Genomic DNA, 18,577 nt, shown 5'->3' on the forward strand with positions numbered 1-18,577 from the left:
TCTGGAAGAAGAAAATTGCTGCATATTCCTATATGGTATGTCTGTCACATACAGAACTCAGAAAATTTGAAGTATCCCATGATTTCACATTCACTCAGAATGTGTAAACCCCACAATGGTCAAGCAGTAGTATTTTACCCAGTGAATCCATTTTGTTTTCTTCTATGAGCCTATTGATTAGTCCATTGGCCTTCTCAATGGTGCAGACAGCAACATCCAGAGCAGAGAAACGTCCAGCAGGAGCCATGCTTCCCATGTAGCCTTCAACTCTCACATCCACCTCCTGAAACAGGGCCTGTTTTCCAAGGATAAAGAACATCATGCCAAGGTTACAACTCTGAACTTCTGACCAATGCCTGCTGGAATCACATAAAGGCCTGCACTCCACATCTACAATTTCTAGTACTTTTAATGCCAACTAATCGGATTAAAGCCGTATCTCGGCCAGTTAGTGACACTTCTTACCCCCACTGTCGTTTTTTATTTCCAAAACAGAGGCCACAGAGCACACATTACAAGACAGTGTACATAACTGAGTAAAAGATAAGGACCCCTGCTATGTACAAGAAGATCTAATATCAAAAATGTTAGGGAACACACAGTGCAACAGTTTATAATATCAGTGGCTTATGTAAAAAGACACCTTCCTCTTGAGAAATCCTGGGCAAAAGCCAAAATGGAACTCCAAACACAGTGATGACACATCTCACACTGAAAGCCAAGAAACAGTAACTTCTTCTCTTCCAGGTCTCCTTACTGCAGTGCCAAAACTTTGACATATCCCACACAGCATTAACAAAAGATACAAATATTTGCACTCACAGGTAGGTCACCCTTTGAGTTCAAGCATGTGCAGCTATGGCCAAACCTCATGCCAGGAGTAGCAGAACAGAGTACTGATAGTCCTCCAGTTTTACAAGATTAAAGCAAAAACGTGTCTCCATTATCAAGCACTTCAAAGTAGCTTTTGCACTTAGTTTGTAGGATTTCCTAGCAATTTGTAAAATTAAGATACCTGAGTTAATGAACAACCAAACTGTCTTAACTGCTAGAAACTACAACAAAATGCCTGCTGGGTTTGGATTTGGTTTTAGTCATTGTCATTACCTAATGGCAACAATGTTTGATATGGAAGTCTTTCAAGAAAAAATATTTATGTCATTTATGTCTTGAAGAGTGTTCCCACTGTAATTTTATTTTTTAAATAGCTGGGGTGAGGAAGCCAAGACATCATATTCTGGCAGAAAAAAAAAAAAGCAAAGTCAAAGTGAAATCAAATGCACAAAATTGTGGTGGATTACACCAAGGAAGGCTAAAATACACTTTTATCTTTAAGATCGCATTTACACCTTCCCTTTGTACTTTTCCTAACATGATTTTTCATTAGAAATTTCATTTAAATTGTGTATATTATCAAACTGGTGAATAAATGTAAGTAACAATGTTTTAAAAGTCAAAGCTGAAATTAAATGTTTTAATTGACCCTGTAAAATTTTTCTAAGTTTAATTTTTTGGCTAAAGGTTTCATTTTTTTATCTCCAGCTTAGAGCAAATTTTAAATTATCTACAACCTATTTTTGAAAAAACTCAACAATTTTTTTTCCCCCAAAATCCATGCTTTTGCATTTCTGTTTAAAAAACATGACCAAACAACTACTAGCCATAAATTTACCCTCCTTGAATGCTACTTACCTGCAGGTAACATTTCTTCTCCTTGGCCACAGAGACAAAGGGAAGGATAAGAAGAGCTTTCTTACGAGTCTCCAGGACTCGCTTCAAAATAAGCAATTCTGCAACCAGAGTCTTTCCAGCACTGGTAGGAGCTTGAAAAATAAAAGGGGGGGGGGATGAATTAAAGTTAAAAAATAAATCCAAAAGCATCACAAATCTAGCACAGAAAGCAGTTACTGGAGAACTTGGTGTGGGACTCTTCAGTTGATGTCTCTCACCCACAACCACATTTGAAGTCACCCCTATAAAGAGTCAAGAAGACTAAAATCACCCACCTCTCTTCCAAGTTCTGCATCCTCTCAGTGCTGCTCTAGAACCTTTTTCCCATGAAGGGTAGACAACCAACTGTCATTTCCTACAGATTTCTAGTCCACCAGTCCTCCTTCTCCTTTTGCATTACTTCCCCTTCTGCACACACACCCCACACACAATATGTGATGAAAAATGATAAATGGACTGAAAAAAAAACTAATAGCAAATAATATTCTCAGAAGTATGTATATCTTCAATTGTTGTTATCATTCAGTTCCTAGCTGACAGCGTAATAAAAAAGAGTCACCATTAGCTGACTCCTAATAATTATCAACTTCCAAAGGAAATTTAACAGAGAAAATGGGGCAAAAAGTCTCTCTTCACATCTGGAAAGGAGATCATTAAGTCAAGTTTGAGGTACAGAAATGGGACAGATCTTAAGATGTCTCCAGAAGAAGATCTTGACCTTTCTACCTATCAGATCCAAATGTCTCAGCACCAGTAAGTCCTTGTAAATGGCAGTGGAAAAGTTAGGGGGGCACTGGTTTTGTCAGATGTTTGCATACCTGAGTAAACAAGGTTCCTTCCCTCCAGAACTTGTCCAAGCATCAGGCATTCTGCTTGCCATTCAAACATCTGCACTACTCCCAGGCTGTGGTATTTCTCCAGAACTGCTTTGGGAAGATCCCAGCTTGCAAGGAGCAACTTGTCTGCTTGGTCTTCAGGAACATTTACCTGCTGATATTGCCCTTTGGAATGAGAAAATAAAAATCAAATTTAAAAAGTTAAGTATCATCTTTGAATCTGAGGTCATTTAGGTTATACACCCAAATGTCAAACTTCTCTACAAACTCCTGTATTACAAGAGAAGGCCATAAACTATCTGCCCTATAATTTTCAATATTTTGTGTGAATGGATCACCATTTTTCTTATCTTCTGACATCTTTTTTTCAATTTTTCCTCCTGTAAGATTTTCCACATTCAATTAATTTCTCCACCAAGCTCTTGCCCTGGTATTTGCTTTTGAGACAGAGCAGCCATTACCAAATACATAGTCAGAGAGAGCCTCAGCACTCATTGATGTAACAGCATTGCAATGCATTTGCCATCTTGTCCTCACCCACACCATTTCCCTTTTAAGAAGTTACTGCTACTGAAATTTCATTAATACTGATTACAGAACTGCCCAGTGTTTTTTGTTTTACAGATGAATGAAAACCACAACCTAAAGCAAACAAGCAGCTCAAGCTACTCTGTACAGCGTGTCATATTTCAGTTTATTAACACTGATAGCATCTTCACAACATTGCCAGTTCCTCTAGCTTAATTAAATTCCTTGCTGATTATTTCTTGTCTTAGTAACCCTAAACAACTTTGTGCTGACTGCATGCACTGCCTCCTCTTTCTCTTTCTCCTCTGTTTTTCCAAGTCATTAAGAAAACTCAAGCTTTTTGTCCCATTCAGGTTTCTGATGCACAGGAATGCCTCCCCTATCACCTATAAATATATATAGTTCCTGTAAAGGCAGTTTGTGAAAAGACCTTGTCAAATTGAGATGAAAACCAAGTAATCGTGTGTACTGCCTCTACTGCACCCGTTCTTCTACTGGTACATTCAAAAAATTCTAAAAGAAATTTCCCACCATTGTTGACAGCATAAGGGCAGGCTAGATGAATAATACCAGCCTGCATAAGCAGCCAGCATTTCTTCTCTCATCACACTAAAAATTTCAACTGTTGCCTTGAGGTTCACCCCAATCTAGGCTGTCACAGCTGCATGATCAGTCTCTTCTACACAGCTTTGCTTCACTTTGTGTAATCAAAGTACCATTAAATACTAAACAAAAATTTATGCAGCATTGGGAGAGAACAGAATTATGGTACAAAGCAGGACAGACTTCCCAAGGGGAATTCAGAGGAGACCAGAATTGTCCATCCTAAACTGTGACTGTGGTGGGTTGACCCTGGCTGGACACCAGGTACTACCTGGGAAAGTCATTCCTCAACAGGACCGGAGAGACAAAATACAGTGAAAGGTTCATGAGTGAAGAAAAGGACAGGGAAAGATCACCCACCAATTACCATCAACGGCAAAACACTTGACTTGGGGAGAACTAATTTATTACTAATCAAACCAGAGTAGGATAATGAGAAATAAAGCAAAATCTTAAAAACACCTACCCCCACTCCTCCCTTCTTTTCAGGCTCAACTGTACTCCCAATTTTCTCTACTTCCTTCCCCCCAGCAGCACAAGGGGACAGGGAATGGGAGTTGCAGTCAGTTCATCACACATTGACACTCTTTCCTCCACAGAGGGGAGCTCCTCACATTCCTTCCGTGATCCAGTGTGGGGTCCTTCTCACAGGAGACAGTCTCCATGAACTGCTCCAGTTCATGTCCCCCATGGGGTCACAAGTCCTGCCAGCTAACCTGCTCCAGCGTGGGCTCCTCTCTCCACAGGTCCTGCCAGAAGCCTCCTTCAGTGTAGGCTTCCCACAGGGCCACAGCCTCCTTCAGGCAACCACTCACTCCAGAATGGGGTTCTCCACGAGCTGCAGATGGATCTCTGCTCCACCATGGACCTCCATAGGCTACAGGTGGATGAAAGCATGCCTCACCATGGTCTGCAGACAAATCTCTGCTCCAGCACCTGAAGGACCTCCTCCCACTCTTCACTGACCTTGGTGTCTGCAGGCTGCTTCCATCATATATTCTCACTCCTCCAGCTGCAGGTGCCATTGCACAGGCTTTTTCCCCCCCCTTCTTATATACATTATCCCAGAGGGGCTACTGCCATAGCTGATGGCCTTGGCCAATGGCAGGTCCCTCTTGGATTTGGCTGCATTGGCTCTGTCCAATATAGGGGAAGCTTCTGGTGGCTTCTCACCAGAAGTTTATAGTCGTCCCCCCCTCCTTGCCATGCAAATCAAATACAGTCACTAATAAGGCAAAAATTAAGATTCAGAAACATGGAAAACGCTACCTGAGGGGACCTCAAGCTTCTTCCCTAGTGTTCAAACCAACAAATTTTATGTAAAAGATGGAATGAGCAAAGGACCAGGTGATTCAGCTGATTGAAGAATATCTTTAGATTAGAACTGAGGATGTGTTTGGAAACTTGTGGCTTAGAGATCTATGTACAGAAGTAACCCTGCGAAACTAACTTTTTTTTTAATTACTGAAACAGTCAAAATTAGGAAGACACAAATTGCTGGTTAAAAGCTATAGGTATTAGATTTCTCAGAAGGAAAACCGTTCCAGAGTATAGGGCCAGTTAAACACAAGAGTGCTGCTTACTCAATTGTCTTTGGGGAGCTGACTGTGGAATTGTGTACATTTCCTTGCCCCGTTCCATTTGCAGAAATTGACAAAATTGTATCTTTCCGAGCATAATCAGTGAGAAGATGTGACATGACTGGAGAAGAGGCCAAGAGATGTAAATGCTTTAAAAAGTTAGAGAAAAATTACAAGAGAGATGAAACTGCAAGATGCTTTGTAAATATCTTGATTTAAGATGTTTTATACAATCTCGATGCTGTATACGTCTTGATTTCTCTCTTGATTCAAGAGCACAATAAGCTGATAAAATGCATGTTTGGCATCTAGAAGCCTCACTTTAGGTGGCTCTGTCTGGCAGCAGGAGCACTTGACATGACACCTTGCCACAAGATGTTTATACAAAACCTTGTATATTGCATACAGAAATATACTGTGAATACTTCTTCTGTATTCTACGTGTGTTCTTTGATCGATTTTTCAACGTAGGTAAACAAACCTAGCCTGGTATACCAAAGAGAACGGACGATACCGATTGCTGTATTATGGCAGCACCTAGAGGCCAAGCCAAGAATAAGGCCCACTGCTACACGACACACAGCATGCCCTCATCTCAGACCTGTGCACAGAATACACATTTTCTGATTTTCTTCCTCGACTGCACAGCGAGGGGGGCAGGAAATGCTTCCACCACCACCCCGCTAACACAAGCCCGTCCCTCGGCTGAGCCGCTGCCCTCCAGAGGGAAGGAAAGGGCCGAAGCGCGGCCCGAGCAGCGCCGCCCTCAGGGCCGGGGCCCCGCGCCCGCGCCGGGAGAGGCTCGGAGGGTCCCGGGCCCCTTCCAGCAGCGCCCCGCTGCCCCGGGCAGCCCCGCTCCCCGCGCCCAGCACGTCCCGACCCGCCGCGCTGCACCACCGAAGGGGAACGGAGAGAAGGGCTGCGCTCTCCGCGCCGGTACCTGCCGAGCCGCTGCGGCGCAGGGAGAGGTCGAGGCCGGGCGGGGGGCTCAGCACAGCGCAGCGCGGAGCGGCGGGGCCGGGCGGCACGGCCCGTCCCGGTGCGCGGGAGCTGCGGCCGCCGAGCGCCGCGGCCGAGGCTGCGGCGGCACCGCTCGGGGTGATAACGGTGCCGCCGCCATCTTCCCGCCGCGCCATTCAAACCCGGCCCCGCCCCGGCCGGCGGGAGGGCGGCCTCGGGAGCAGGGAACCGGGCGGGAGCAGGGAACCGGGCGGGAGCAGGGAACCGGGCGGGAGCAGGGAACCGGGCAGCCCGGGACGCCCGAGGCGTGCAGCCACCGCAGAGTAGCGGTTGTCTGTGTAAAAACACCGGTGTTTGCCGAGGCAGCGCTCCGAGCGTGCGGTAACGCGTGCTGTACCGGTGAAAGGCTGAGATAATTCCATGAAGGGTCTGCTTCAACAAAACAAGGCTTACCTTGCAGGAGAGGGCCCAGAGTACAAACAGCTTTGTTTGCAGTTTCTAATGTCCCTGACACCTAAATAGCTGTTTCAGATTCTAAAAGACTAGGAACTGGTTTTACCTCTCCTCAGTAACGCGAATATGAGGAGCAGTTCTATGAAAATTCTGCAGTACCTGAAAAATACATGTCTTTGTCCATCACCCACGGAAATGCTAAGAAGCATTACATCAAAAAATAAGGTTTTTCTAAGTTGTTTTTCATTTCAACTGGGGAAAGCATACTGATCTTTCCAAAAATAAGGACAGCAAAGGGTGAACACTGAAAGCAGGAGTATGAACACACACAGTAATTTCCTTCTGAACACCACTGCTTTGTTCTGGGTAACACATACACACACACACACACACACACACACACACACACACACACACACGCCACTCAGAAAAGCTCTTCATGTTCTGTATCTCTCTACAGAGAAATGGATCACAGCTTAGGAGGCTGACTTCACATGAAGCAGGACCGGTGGTCATCATCTCAAACACATACACGCAGAAATTTCTGGCACTTGAAGAAGAGCATGTGCTTTCACTCCCATCATTAAATCTTAAAATTAAATGGAAGCAAAATTCTTTAAGAATACTGCTGTCATTTCAGACAATTATATCTGAGTAAGTGTAAAGGATGGTCTAATGGAAGTGTCAATGTATTTTAATCATCTTTAAATCAAGAAGCTCAAAAAGCTTCTTTCATTGTTCAGGTTTACAGAACCAGATGCTAACAGCAGGCTCTTCTGTGTTTCAAAGCCCAAGCACCAGATAAATACAAAACACACTTTTTCCCAAAAGCAATTATTTTAATGAATTGACACTAGGAGAATGTATCAATGCTACTACTCTGTTGACCAAAAGTTAGATACATTAAAGGGAGGAGAGGCATACAGAAATCCTCGGCTAAAGGTTCTCACTGCAGGAAACAATTCCCACTGCAAACTAACCGTTTCCTGTATTAGTACTGAAAAAATATTGAAAAATATAACTCAGTAAAGATTTCCACTTAACAATATTTATGTCTATTCTGCAAGAAATGACCAGAATAAGCACTGCTGATATTTAAAATGTTCACAGCATAAACATGTTTCACTTCAACATGTAGTTTTACAACTGCAGTATGAAATCTATTACTTCCTCATCACTTCATGTCCTCCTTACATTTTTGAAAAGGCTATTTTAAAATATTAAAGGAGACATCTATCTTCATTCTACTCTTTTTTTTTTTTTAAGGGGGAAAAGAAAGTTTTACTATCTGAAATTTTTAATTAATTAAAAATAGTTAAATAGTTTACAAAATCTGAGGACAGACCTACTTTACCAAAGTAGGTAAAAGAGCTAACTAGCAACCAATCGAAGAATTTGGTTCCGCAAGTACGTGCACAGCTGGTTCATCAAGTCTCTGTTCTGTCCTTCAACCCAGTGCATTTCTACTACTACATCATTTCCTTCTTTCTTCACGTTCATTAAACACTTGAAGAGAAAACCCCCACTAATTTCTTTAGGGCCTGGCTCTTTTTCCACTGACAGATTGCCAGCTTCCTCTGAAGGGCAAGGTTGCTCCTTCACATCACCAGAACCTTTCCCAAGTGATGTTTCTCCCTGCTTTGCTTCTGTCTCCTCTTCCTTCACAGGATCACTGTGCTCTTCTTTGGCAGCAGACTCCTCTGGTTGCTCATCACCTGCTGTCATCTGGACATCCTCATCAGGTGCCATAAACCCCATTTCAGAGTCTTCAGCCTTGGGGTTTTCACAGTCCGAGTTATTGCTCACACTCTTCTGGCTGTTCTTTTCCTCCTCCATTGCTTGCAGAATATCTTCGGAAGCTCGAGGAAGTTCTCGTAATTGCCTTACTCTCTCTCGTTTCTTTCTCCTCAAATGAATCCAGGAGTTTTCAATGGCAGTCACAAAGAGGCTAATTTCATCTTTTCCACATGGAACACGTTTATGCTGAACCTATTGCAGAAAACAGAATTTCATACGATCCTCTGACAATTATACTTTCAATTAGGATGTTGTTTTAACATCTAATACTTCATACTGTACCTTCAGGTCAGTGAGAATCTTCTCCACCCAGGCTCTAACCACAGCAATAGCTTCTACAGCATCCCAGCCCATAGCTGCAGCTTTGACAGACAACTCTTTGACTGTAGAAGCCAAAACCATGAATGTAATTGGTTTTCGTGGTTTTTCTAATTTTCTTCTTTTAGAGGGAGGTGACTAGAAGAAGAAAGAAAGAAAATAATTACAAGGCTATGCAGTATTAGTGGGGTGACTTTTGTACTCAGAAGACTGTCATTCCATAAGACACGAGGATTAAGAGTGTAACATAAGGCACTAAGCAGTCATTCATTTGGCCCATGCTCCACTTCACCCCCAGGAGTTTCAGACTCAAACCAGCTAACAGGATCATGCACTTTATGCTAGCCTGATGGACAGAGGGTGTTTATCTTCAGGTATTAGGCAAAAAGCTTCATTGGTTCCTTTAAACTATGAGCTCTCCCTGAGCTGAGAAAGTGTGGCTGCTCTTGGGAATAGAGGCCAACTGCCAATATCCACATTTTGATCCAACTTCACTGAAGGTTTACTTGAATCTTCCTTAAGATTGGTTATTGTCTATACCTATATTCAAATATACAAACATCCAGATCCAAAAAAGCACCTGGCTCACATTCACATAAGGTGAACAAGCTCCACTTACATTCACGTAGGCAAGTCTGAGTTAGACATGGTCATACCTATTTGATAACAGAATCCACATGTTAAATTAAAACTGAGTTCTCGGAGGGAAGTTTAAATTCAAATCCAGCCCCAAACTTAGCATATTTTTATTACTACTAAACTATTTGAGGTCCGTTACAAATGACCCTTATTTTCACTGAAACCCACAGAAAGTTCCTACGATGGCTTCCTTTTTCCACCCTCAACAAGGGTCACTCATGAATCACACGTCACAACTGCTAACAGACTGGCAGCCATCCAAGAAATTCCACTGTCCATACAGCCCAGCACATCCAATATTCCAGTCTGAAGAAGAACAGTTTGTATCACAGTAGTTATAGCTCATGAGTCCCTTCCTCAAGTAAGAGGCACAGAAAATCACAAGCAAACCAGAATTAAGCTACTTACAGGTACTTGCACATCATCATAGAAACTCCAGGCCAGTGCCCATCTCATGGTGCGTCCCTGGCAGAATTCTGTGTGAGTGACTTTAGGGACCTATGCAAAGAAGCAAAACATTATTTCAGATTAATAAACAGTATTGTTTTACTGCACACATTTCCAAACAAAGCATATTTTCTCATTATACAAATGGAGATTCTTTCTGACGTGGCTCAGAGGTGTCAGGGCCCTCTCTCATTTCTCTCCTTTTACTAAGACTGAGGTGCAACATTTCAAGGACAGAGAAGGAAAATCAGATATTTTGTATCTAGCTCAGCATCTGCTTTTGGTAGTTCATCTTTCTGGGAATTTATTTCACCATTTCACCATTCTCTTTCCTTCCACTGAATACACAGACAGATCTCACAATTACTCTCTTTGTATGGGAATTAGTGAAGAATAGGCTTCCTCCAGAAAGCCATCCAAAAGTCCTTTGCACAGCCCTCTTTAATGAGAATTTTACTTGGTGCCAGAATTTAACACAAACAAAACAACACTGCCACTTAAATCATGTTACTATTTCTTTTATCAACCAAATTGCTAGAAAGACTAGAAAGCTAAAATTTTTTTTGTTCTTTTTTCTTTTTTTTTATTTTTTACTACAGCCTTGTTAAGGCTATTTTAAAGCAGGAACCCTGAAACTTCTAGACTGAAGACACACTCCAACATGTGCTAAAGATAAAACTTTGGAGATAATATTTGCTACTTATCTGTCAGTTTTGAATCTACAATAGTTAAACCTCAGTTGTTTCCCTAACAAGGCATTGCAGTTCCTTTTTGTAATAAAAACTCCATGAAATAATTCAACAATAATTACTCACATACTTGAGGCATACTATATTCTGTATAGAACACAGGCAGGATATATATGGTCTCTATGCAAACTCACCCCCTGGATTCGAAGTTCTTCTTTCAGTGGTGCCAAACTGCATTTCTTACCCAACATGCAACTGTACCATCTGCAAAGCACACATTAAAAAAAGTGTTTTACACATAGAGATCAACTGAGAATGGCAGCTATCAATAAGAACTACTTGGATCAGAAACTGAAAAAACAATACAAGATCAAAAACCAAAACAACAACAACAAAAATATCACATTTCGACAGAGTGACTAAGACATAGTACAACAAAATTCAGAACAGAAGATCCAAAGATAGATTGGGCAGGAAAATATTTTTGAGCTTTTAAGAAATACATTAGGAGTATTTTATAAACAACACATGAACTATGAGCAATCTTGTTTCAAAGAGTGACTTCAGTTATGGGGAAGATGTTACATCTTGCAAGAATTTGTTTCAACTTCTCCACTTTCTTTGGAGAATGAATCAGAATAAAAAGGAATAACCAACTATTGGCAATTAATCATGCTCAAAAGCAGACATACTGACTATCACTTGTGCTCACTTATCTAGGTTACCATCATATAACCCATATTTCATGAGGAAAAAAATCAGAAAAAAAAAAGGGAAAAATTTATTTTCCCACTTGTAATGAAGCTTATCCTTTCACCCAGCTCCACATCTTCAGAATCTCCCAAACATTACTTTAGATGAAGCTCTACTCTTAATCTAAACTATTATTTGAGCTTTACAACCCCATCTTCCACATTTTTTGATGACTGGATCCAAAAAAGCTTATTCATAAATATAAAATATTGAAGTACAAAACTTAAGATTTCCCAGTTATCAAGGGACAGTTTTGTCCAACACTGGGGGAGTAAAAGCCTGATGATATAGTCAGAAAACTGAGAACATGCCATCATTTTCAAAATAAGGTCAAAACAAGGCCTCACTATGGTTTTTATTGCAGCTTCTGCTCACCCAAGACAGCATTCAGTACAACAGTGTCCTTTAGCAGCAAAGCTGCAAGTTACCAAAATTCAGCCAGGAAAAGACAGAAATTTTTAGGTAATCAACAGATAACTAAGCAATATCATAAAGCCTCTTCCCTCCCAAAAATCCTCAAGAATGAACCCTGATCTGTCTCTTATCAGGTACATGTGCTAATTTTGCTGCAAGCTACAAATGTCACTTATAAAGGCTTTTTTTTGTCTTCTGCCTTTAAATACCTCCAGCAATAACTTCTAATTGCTACTCAAGAACAATTGGATGTATAAGTATCATCAAACAAACTGAGTAGATACCACTGGACCATAGGTACTAAAAATAACATTATTGCATGACTTCTGCCAAAGATGAAGATAAAAGGTATTAGTCTGAGTTTTTTTTACTGGAATAAAACACTTACCGTAACCTCTTTTTAAGTTGGAGACTATCATGAATAATTCTTTTGACAAATTCTAGTTCTCCCCCCTCAGCCATGATTTCTGTGATCCCTCCTGTATTTACAGAGCTGGGAGGGGGACGCCCTGGATTTCGAGAATTAACTCCCTGGATTAAAAAACAAAAACAGTTGACATGAACGTTTAATGAAATGTTATGCTGCTTTGTACACTGCTTCCTATCTTAATCTTTAGGGGACAGCAAGCACCACCACCTCTACTCATCCTCCCACCATCAGAACCATGGATAACAAAGATCCATTCAAAATAAACACCTGAGTGAATTCCCCACAATCTCAAACCTAGGTAAGCTACTCGTCACATCAGGATTCTGCTAATATGAAATATGTGGTTCCAATACATGTAGGACATGTTAAGTGCATCCATGCAATTACAATCTATAGTGCTTAATTAAATCTTAAACCTTCTTTTCTACTGCCCTGCATTATACATTTCTGGCTATATTCAGTGGATATTGCATTACCTGTATGATATGATCTACATGACTAAGGAAATAAAAAACAGTTAAGCAAAATTCCAGGAACTAATTCTTCTGTCCTACAGAGGTGCCTGTTATGCAGCAGGCACCTGATTTCAATTTTACTAGCTGTCTACTTTCCAACCTCATTTTCTAAGACAGTAAGAACTTATGAAAGAATGCTACAGCTCATTCTCCACTTTAGGAGGGGTAACAGTTAAGTTTTCAGAACTCCTTTAGGGGCTAGGTGCTGAGGAGGGAGAAGACTTAAATACTATTCATGGTGATGCGGGATTTTCCACTCAACCTTGCCCAAGCCAAGAGGTTAAATTGTTGCTACCTTTCCAGTGAGTACTGAAGTACGTATAACATGGAGTTTGTTACCTTACCTTAGCTTCCAACTGGTTGGCAAAAAAGGGGGGGTTGCACATGCAGAAATCATAAATGATCTCAGATTCTTCTTTCAGTGCATCCATTAGAAGAGTCTTCTGTGGTACCTTAACCACTATTACAAAAAGTGAATTTGGTCAGTAAAGAACTTCATCTTTGATTTAACATGCTATATGCATTATACATTGCATAAAACCTATACTTTCTATACAATACTTTCCACAAAAGAGACGTAACAAACATCACCATGCAAATAAAGATTTCAGGTCAAGGATTAGCACACAAACAGCCTGTATGTTTAAACATAGCAGCAGAACCACATGAATCTGTTTAAAACAACAAGGACTACCTGAGTTATACCAAGTTCTCCAACATAACCACAAATGTGCTTTAAGCCCTTACAACTACAGGCACTAAAGCTTCACATGAGGCCTGTTCCTTTGCCAGCTGCTTTTCCAGTGTATTGAAACACCACCACACCACTAAAAATCAGTGGCAGCAGTGACAGAAAACTCTCATTGTTCTCCACATCAAGTTCTGGATCTTCAAGACTGACATGGACAACAGATTAAGACATGCTGTTCAAATGGATGCTTCCAAAAGTTTTTATTCAGAGCTCATTGTTGTGGTGTGAAGCTCTGCTTCCTCCTTGCCTCCCCCCTGCCCTCTTCCTAATTGCTGTCTGTCAAGTTCCACATTCCAGCAAGGGCATTGTGTGATTGGCAGAAGTTCAAAGGATGCTTTTCAGACCTGGAGTCATTGGCCTGTCCAGGTGTCACTGTCCCCTGAGACCCTTCCCCTCCCACCTGGTTGGTGGCTCACCTATCCTCTCCCTCCCACCTCCCGGTGAGCTTAAAAGGCGTTGAGGCCATGTGGTCCTGGTCTGTCGGAGCTGTACTGAGATTCAGAACTGTGTCACCTTGGAATAAACTCTGGATTTAACCTCCGGCAGAACCTGCTCTCTTTCTCTTCACCATTGCCTGAACTTTTTCCACTAGAGGTAAACTGAGTTTCTACTTCGCATGGGCCCATTCCGAGTGCCTGGCCGCAACTGCCTGCGAGCTAAAGGTGTCTCTGAGGAGAAATATCCCCAGCAGTCATCTCTAGCACACTGCAATCAATACTCATAAATGGACGTGATTTTTACTACACAGAAAATTTTACTACACTGAGTTCCTTCAGAAAATTCTCCAAGCTGATTCCCAGACCAAGTCTGGCATACTGCCTCTGCAGCTACAGGCAGTGTCAGGACTTCATTCAAAAGTGAGGATGAGGAACCCTCTGTACAAGATATACCTTTGTGGCAGCATCATGCAATTATCCAAGGGGAGCATTCCAGGTATTCTACCAGCAAAAACAGCCCAAACACTAAGAAATACTTCAGTAACAGACAAGGAATACAGAGATAAAAACACCCCAGGGTGAAGTTTAACTTTCAGATTTTCATAAGGAAGAGTATTTCTCTATCCACACATCCCATGCTAGACAAGGCAGCTTTTTGGCTTAAGCATGCACTGACTTCAGCAAATATTCTGGTCCAGTAAAAATAATTGAGCATGCATTTGGAAGGAATGCACATTCAGATATGCCACTGAACATGGCAAAAATATGCCACAACATTCATATGCTACTAAATACCTTATTACATTGTACCTTTTATAAGATCAGACAAGTTATTCTGTTCCACATTCTTCTTGGCATAATTGAAGCACATGTCATCCACTTCTGTTGCAAGGAAATACCAGCCATTCAAAGTTGCTCCAAGTAATGGGTATATACAGGATGCCCCTGTCCCTGCAGAAGTGAAAATCCATGAAAAAGGCAAAATAAGTACTGGTGTTATACACAGTGTAGTTGTTAACTATGTACTTATTATACCAAAAATAACTAACTTCAAGAAAATTTATTATTAATCATCTACTGATTATTCTCTGATTATTGATCATCTGCAACTCAACTCTTCAGTGAACTTAATTTTGGCAATTTGAAAAATACCATTGCCAAATATGCACTTTTAATAAAAGAAATAATTTAATAATCTGTAATAAATTTTTAGTAAACTAACAGCTTTGGTTTAAGTTATTTTTCCTCTATATGACAATGGTTAATTTATATAAAGAAAGCCAAATACATTCTGGCTTTACTAAAACAAAAACCCTACCACAAATAAATCTCTCTTCTGCACTTTCCTATCATCTATCACAAAAAATTTACTTTGATGCATACAATAACCACAAAAAAATCTGTTCCACAAGACTGCCTTTCTCTAATGTCCAAAACTATCAAAGAAACCTAAGTGTCAATTAGGATATTCAAAAAGAGAGACAGATAGATAAAAACTTGGTAAAAAAAAGAGAGATGCTAGCACAAAATAATCATGGCATACCTAGGTGATCAAATTATCAGTGACAACCAAATTTAGGATTAAAGGGAATGCATACAAGAAAAGGGAAAGATATTCCACCACCACCAAACTAGAGTTTAGACATATATTTAGAATCTGTTACACTAATTTATTGAACCATCAATAACTTCATCTGTCAGTACACAACAGCAAGGAGTTACTTCTAGCACTTCTGTCAAGTCCCTCTTGGATGACTTCCTGCTTTCCCAAAGCTGAAACATCAAAGCTCATGCAAACTCAAACTGAAGATTTTGCAGTATGTGAAGGACTTAAGAGGATCTGTCTCTTCCACCCAGCCACCTGCCGTGATGAAGTTCATAGAAATCATTTTCAGAAATGAAAACTAGTATCAAGTGCACAGAAACCGTCTAAGAAATTTCAAAGTTACTAGAAGAAACCTGCTGTGGACACACATGTGATGATGCAAACCTGGTATCCAGCACAACTCCAGCTAAAAATACAAGTCAGTAAATTTCAGGAGAACAAAAAATCCTGTTACAAAGAGTCATGTTAGCAGATGCCAAGAAACATAAAATCTGACACAGCAACAGAGATTACTGAACCTCAGCTTTGAGGAATTCAGTAACTTTAAAGTTTTAATGTCAAGCATTAAAACAGGTTACAAAAGAAATTCCAGCTTCTCTCAATTTCATTCTGAGTTTTCTTCAGCACAAAACAGGCTTTGAAATCAAACCTCTGAAACTGTAAAGGAAGATTCTACTGACAAAATAAAAGATGTGAACTAAATTCAAATGTACTAGTGCCTTTTAAATAATTCATACAGAATAACCAAAGACTGGGAATCCAAATACCAATTTTATTATTTGTGTGTGGAAGCTCTTATGGAACCTTTCTTTAATTTCCAATGAAAATCAAATTATGGCCATTGGTGTACATTTTATAAATTCACACCTCTACTGTTTACATTTATCTGCTGCCTAATCTAGATATCATCCTGATATTACCCAGTAATCCAGATTGAAAGTGGACAGTATCATCCATCTGCTGATACTTGGTCCAACTTAAAAGACATTTTGTTCTCAACAATAAACAAGAAATCTTTGACCACCTACAACCAAAACACAGCTTAACTTGCACTTGCCCTGGTTTCTAATTTGGCCTCTTTTACAATTCACCTCACATATATAACTGCATTGAAATAAATTAAAATAAAAATTGGAATTTAAAAAGGACAAATCATTCACTTGACAAACACACCTATAACAACAGGAAAAAATGTTACAAAGTGGAGCACTTAAAACTACTGCTATCCAACTCACAAACTCTCTGGTGCAGACAACCAAAATCAAAATTAATAAATTAGCAGCAAAACACAATTGGCTAGTTAGAACACTGAGGAGAAACACTTTTTAGATCCTTTAGAATGACATTTTTGCCTGCATTTCTAGAAGCACAGTTTTGGTTTACCACACAAACCTGCACTCAAGTGAGTCCAAGGCCCAGAAAAGCCACATAATTGCGTGTCACGACGTTCCTGTGTTTGTGCAGAGGAACGCTGCCCACCCAGCAGGCACATGAAACACCTGTGGAGCTCAGACTGCCTCCCACCACAGCCAGCACACCTCAGATCTCTTTGTTCCTCAAACCTGACGTTCTCCCGCGCAACAAACTGTACCCGCTACTGTCGCTGATGGTAAAAAAGGATTTAAACATTTAGCTTTACCTATGTCAATGCCTCGTCTCAGGGTTTGCTTGTCAGCATCCCGGTGGCCGATGAGATCCTCCACCCAGTGGATGTAGTTCAGCCTCAAGGGAACGGTGGGAATGAGCCTTTCCACGGGGATGTCGATCGTCAGCCCGAAATCCTCCTTCAGCAGGGTGCACGTCAGAGCCCTCACGGCCTCGGGATCCTTGAAGTTCAGGCTGAAAGGCACCCGCGGAGCTTTCAGGGGTGCCCGGCGGCGGACACACCAGGGGGACACACAGGGGACACCCGCCCGCCCCATCCCGCCCCATCCCGCCCCATCCCGCCCCGGCCGTACCTCACCCTGCCCGCCAGGGTGGTCTGCACGTGCTGCTGGAACTCGGGGTACTTGCCAGCCAGGTAGGCGAAGTCGGGGGGCTTGTCCTTGTAGCGGTTGCGGGCGTGCATGGACTTGTTGAGGGCCATGTCGGGCCGGGATGTGCCGGGAGCGCGGCGCGGCGCGGGATCACGGCCGCACGCCCGCGCGCCGGCCGGGCCCGCTCCCGGCGCGCACCGCGGCCCCGCGGGCCGTACCAAGGCGCGGCGGGCCGCGGGGGGAGCAGCGCCCGCAGCCGCGGCAACGGAGGTGCCCCTGCTGAGGCGGAGAAGTGACCACCGCGGATCCATAGGATCCCGGAATGTCATGGGTTAGAGGGGACTTTAACGATTATCTAGTCCCAACCCCGCTGCCAAGGGCCGGGATACCTCCCACTGGATCGGGTTGCTGAAAGCCCCATCCAGCCTGGCCTTGAACGTGGCCATGGTTACCCGCACAGCCGCCCTGGGCAGGCTGCCCGGTGCCTGACCACCCTCGCGGTAAAGAATTCCTCCCTAATACCCAGCCTAAATTTCCCCTCTTTCAATTTACTTCTTGCCCTATCACAACAGTGACGAAGAGTCCCTCTCCAGCTTCTCAGTAGCCCCCTTCAGATACTGGAAGCTTGCTGGGAGGTCTCCGCGGGAGCTTCTCCAGGATGAACAGACCCGATTTCCTCAGCCTGGCCTCGTATGGAAGGTGCTCCAGTTCTCTCATCAATTTCAAACATCATGGCCTCCTCTGGACCTGCTCCAAGTGTTCCGTGTTCTCCTCATGCTGCCGGACCAGAGCTGCACCCCATACAGTTAAAATTTAAATGTTCTATATACAGGCATCATTGCTTCAGCCTTAGATGCTCAATGAATAAGGAAGACAAATAAATGAAATTACATGAAAAGTTGTGTTTCTCTGGGGGCTGCTCTGTCCATGCAGCAGCATGAGGAGCGTCCACTCCCATCTTCACATACATTACCCACCCAAGTCACCTTTGTTACCTTGAAGGAATCTTCAGCATTCTCTGAAACACCTCATAGCCATGGATTTCTGTAAAATTCCTGCATGAAGCTGTTAGTACAGGGTTAAATGTTTCTGAAAATCACATATAACTGGGCCA

At 42.1% G+C, this 18,577-nt stretch overlaps 2 protein-coding genes across 2 annotated transcripts in view; both read right to left on the reverse strand.

Moving 5' to 3' along the window:
* The window catches only part of POLQ (DNA polymerase theta), a 53,280-nt gene extending 46,866 nt beyond the window's left edge, over positions 1 to 6,414 (reverse strand). The window contains exons 1-4 of the mRNA XM_059838099.1: positions 6,219 to 6,414; positions 2,550 to 2,732; positions 1,693 to 1,823; positions 139 to 295 (exon numbers count right to left, since the gene is read on the reverse strand). Of these exons, the coding sequence (XP_059694082.1) occupies positions 139 to 295; positions 1,693 to 1,823; positions 2,550 to 2,732; positions 6,219 to 6,414 (667 nt within the window). The remainder of the gene's footprint in view (positions 1 to 138; positions 296 to 1,692; positions 1,824 to 2,549; positions 2,733 to 6,218) is intronic.
* A 1,095-nt stretch (positions 6,415 to 7,509) lies between these two features.
* Positions 7,510 to 17,646, reverse strand: METTL16 (methyltransferase 16, RNA N6-adenosine). Its single transcript, XM_059838100.1, has 9 exons — positions 17,446 to 17,646; positions 17,127 to 17,326; positions 14,692 to 14,832; positions 13,038 to 13,153; positions 12,137 to 12,279; positions 10,776 to 10,845; positions 9,854 to 9,943; positions 8,771 to 8,944; positions 7,510 to 8,680 (listed from the first exon to the last, which is right to left on the reverse strand). Exons 1-9 carry the CDS (start codon positions 17,571 to 17,573, stop codon positions 8,063 to 8,065), a joined length of 1,680 nt encoding a protein of 559 aa, XP_059694083.1. The 5' UTR covers positions 17,574 to 17,646; the 3' UTR covers positions 7,510 to 8,062.
* Between the last annotated feature and the right edge of the window lie 931 nt (positions 17,647 to 18,577).

The sequence above is a fragment of the Haemorhous mexicanus genome, chromosome 2 (assembly GCF_027477595.1).
Source record: "Haemorhous mexicanus isolate bHaeMex1 chromosome 2, bHaeMex1.pri, whole genome shotgun sequence".
In the NCBI taxonomy this organism is placed as follows: domain Eukaryota; kingdom Metazoa; phylum Chordata; class Aves; order Passeriformes; family Fringillidae; genus Haemorhous; species Haemorhous mexicanus.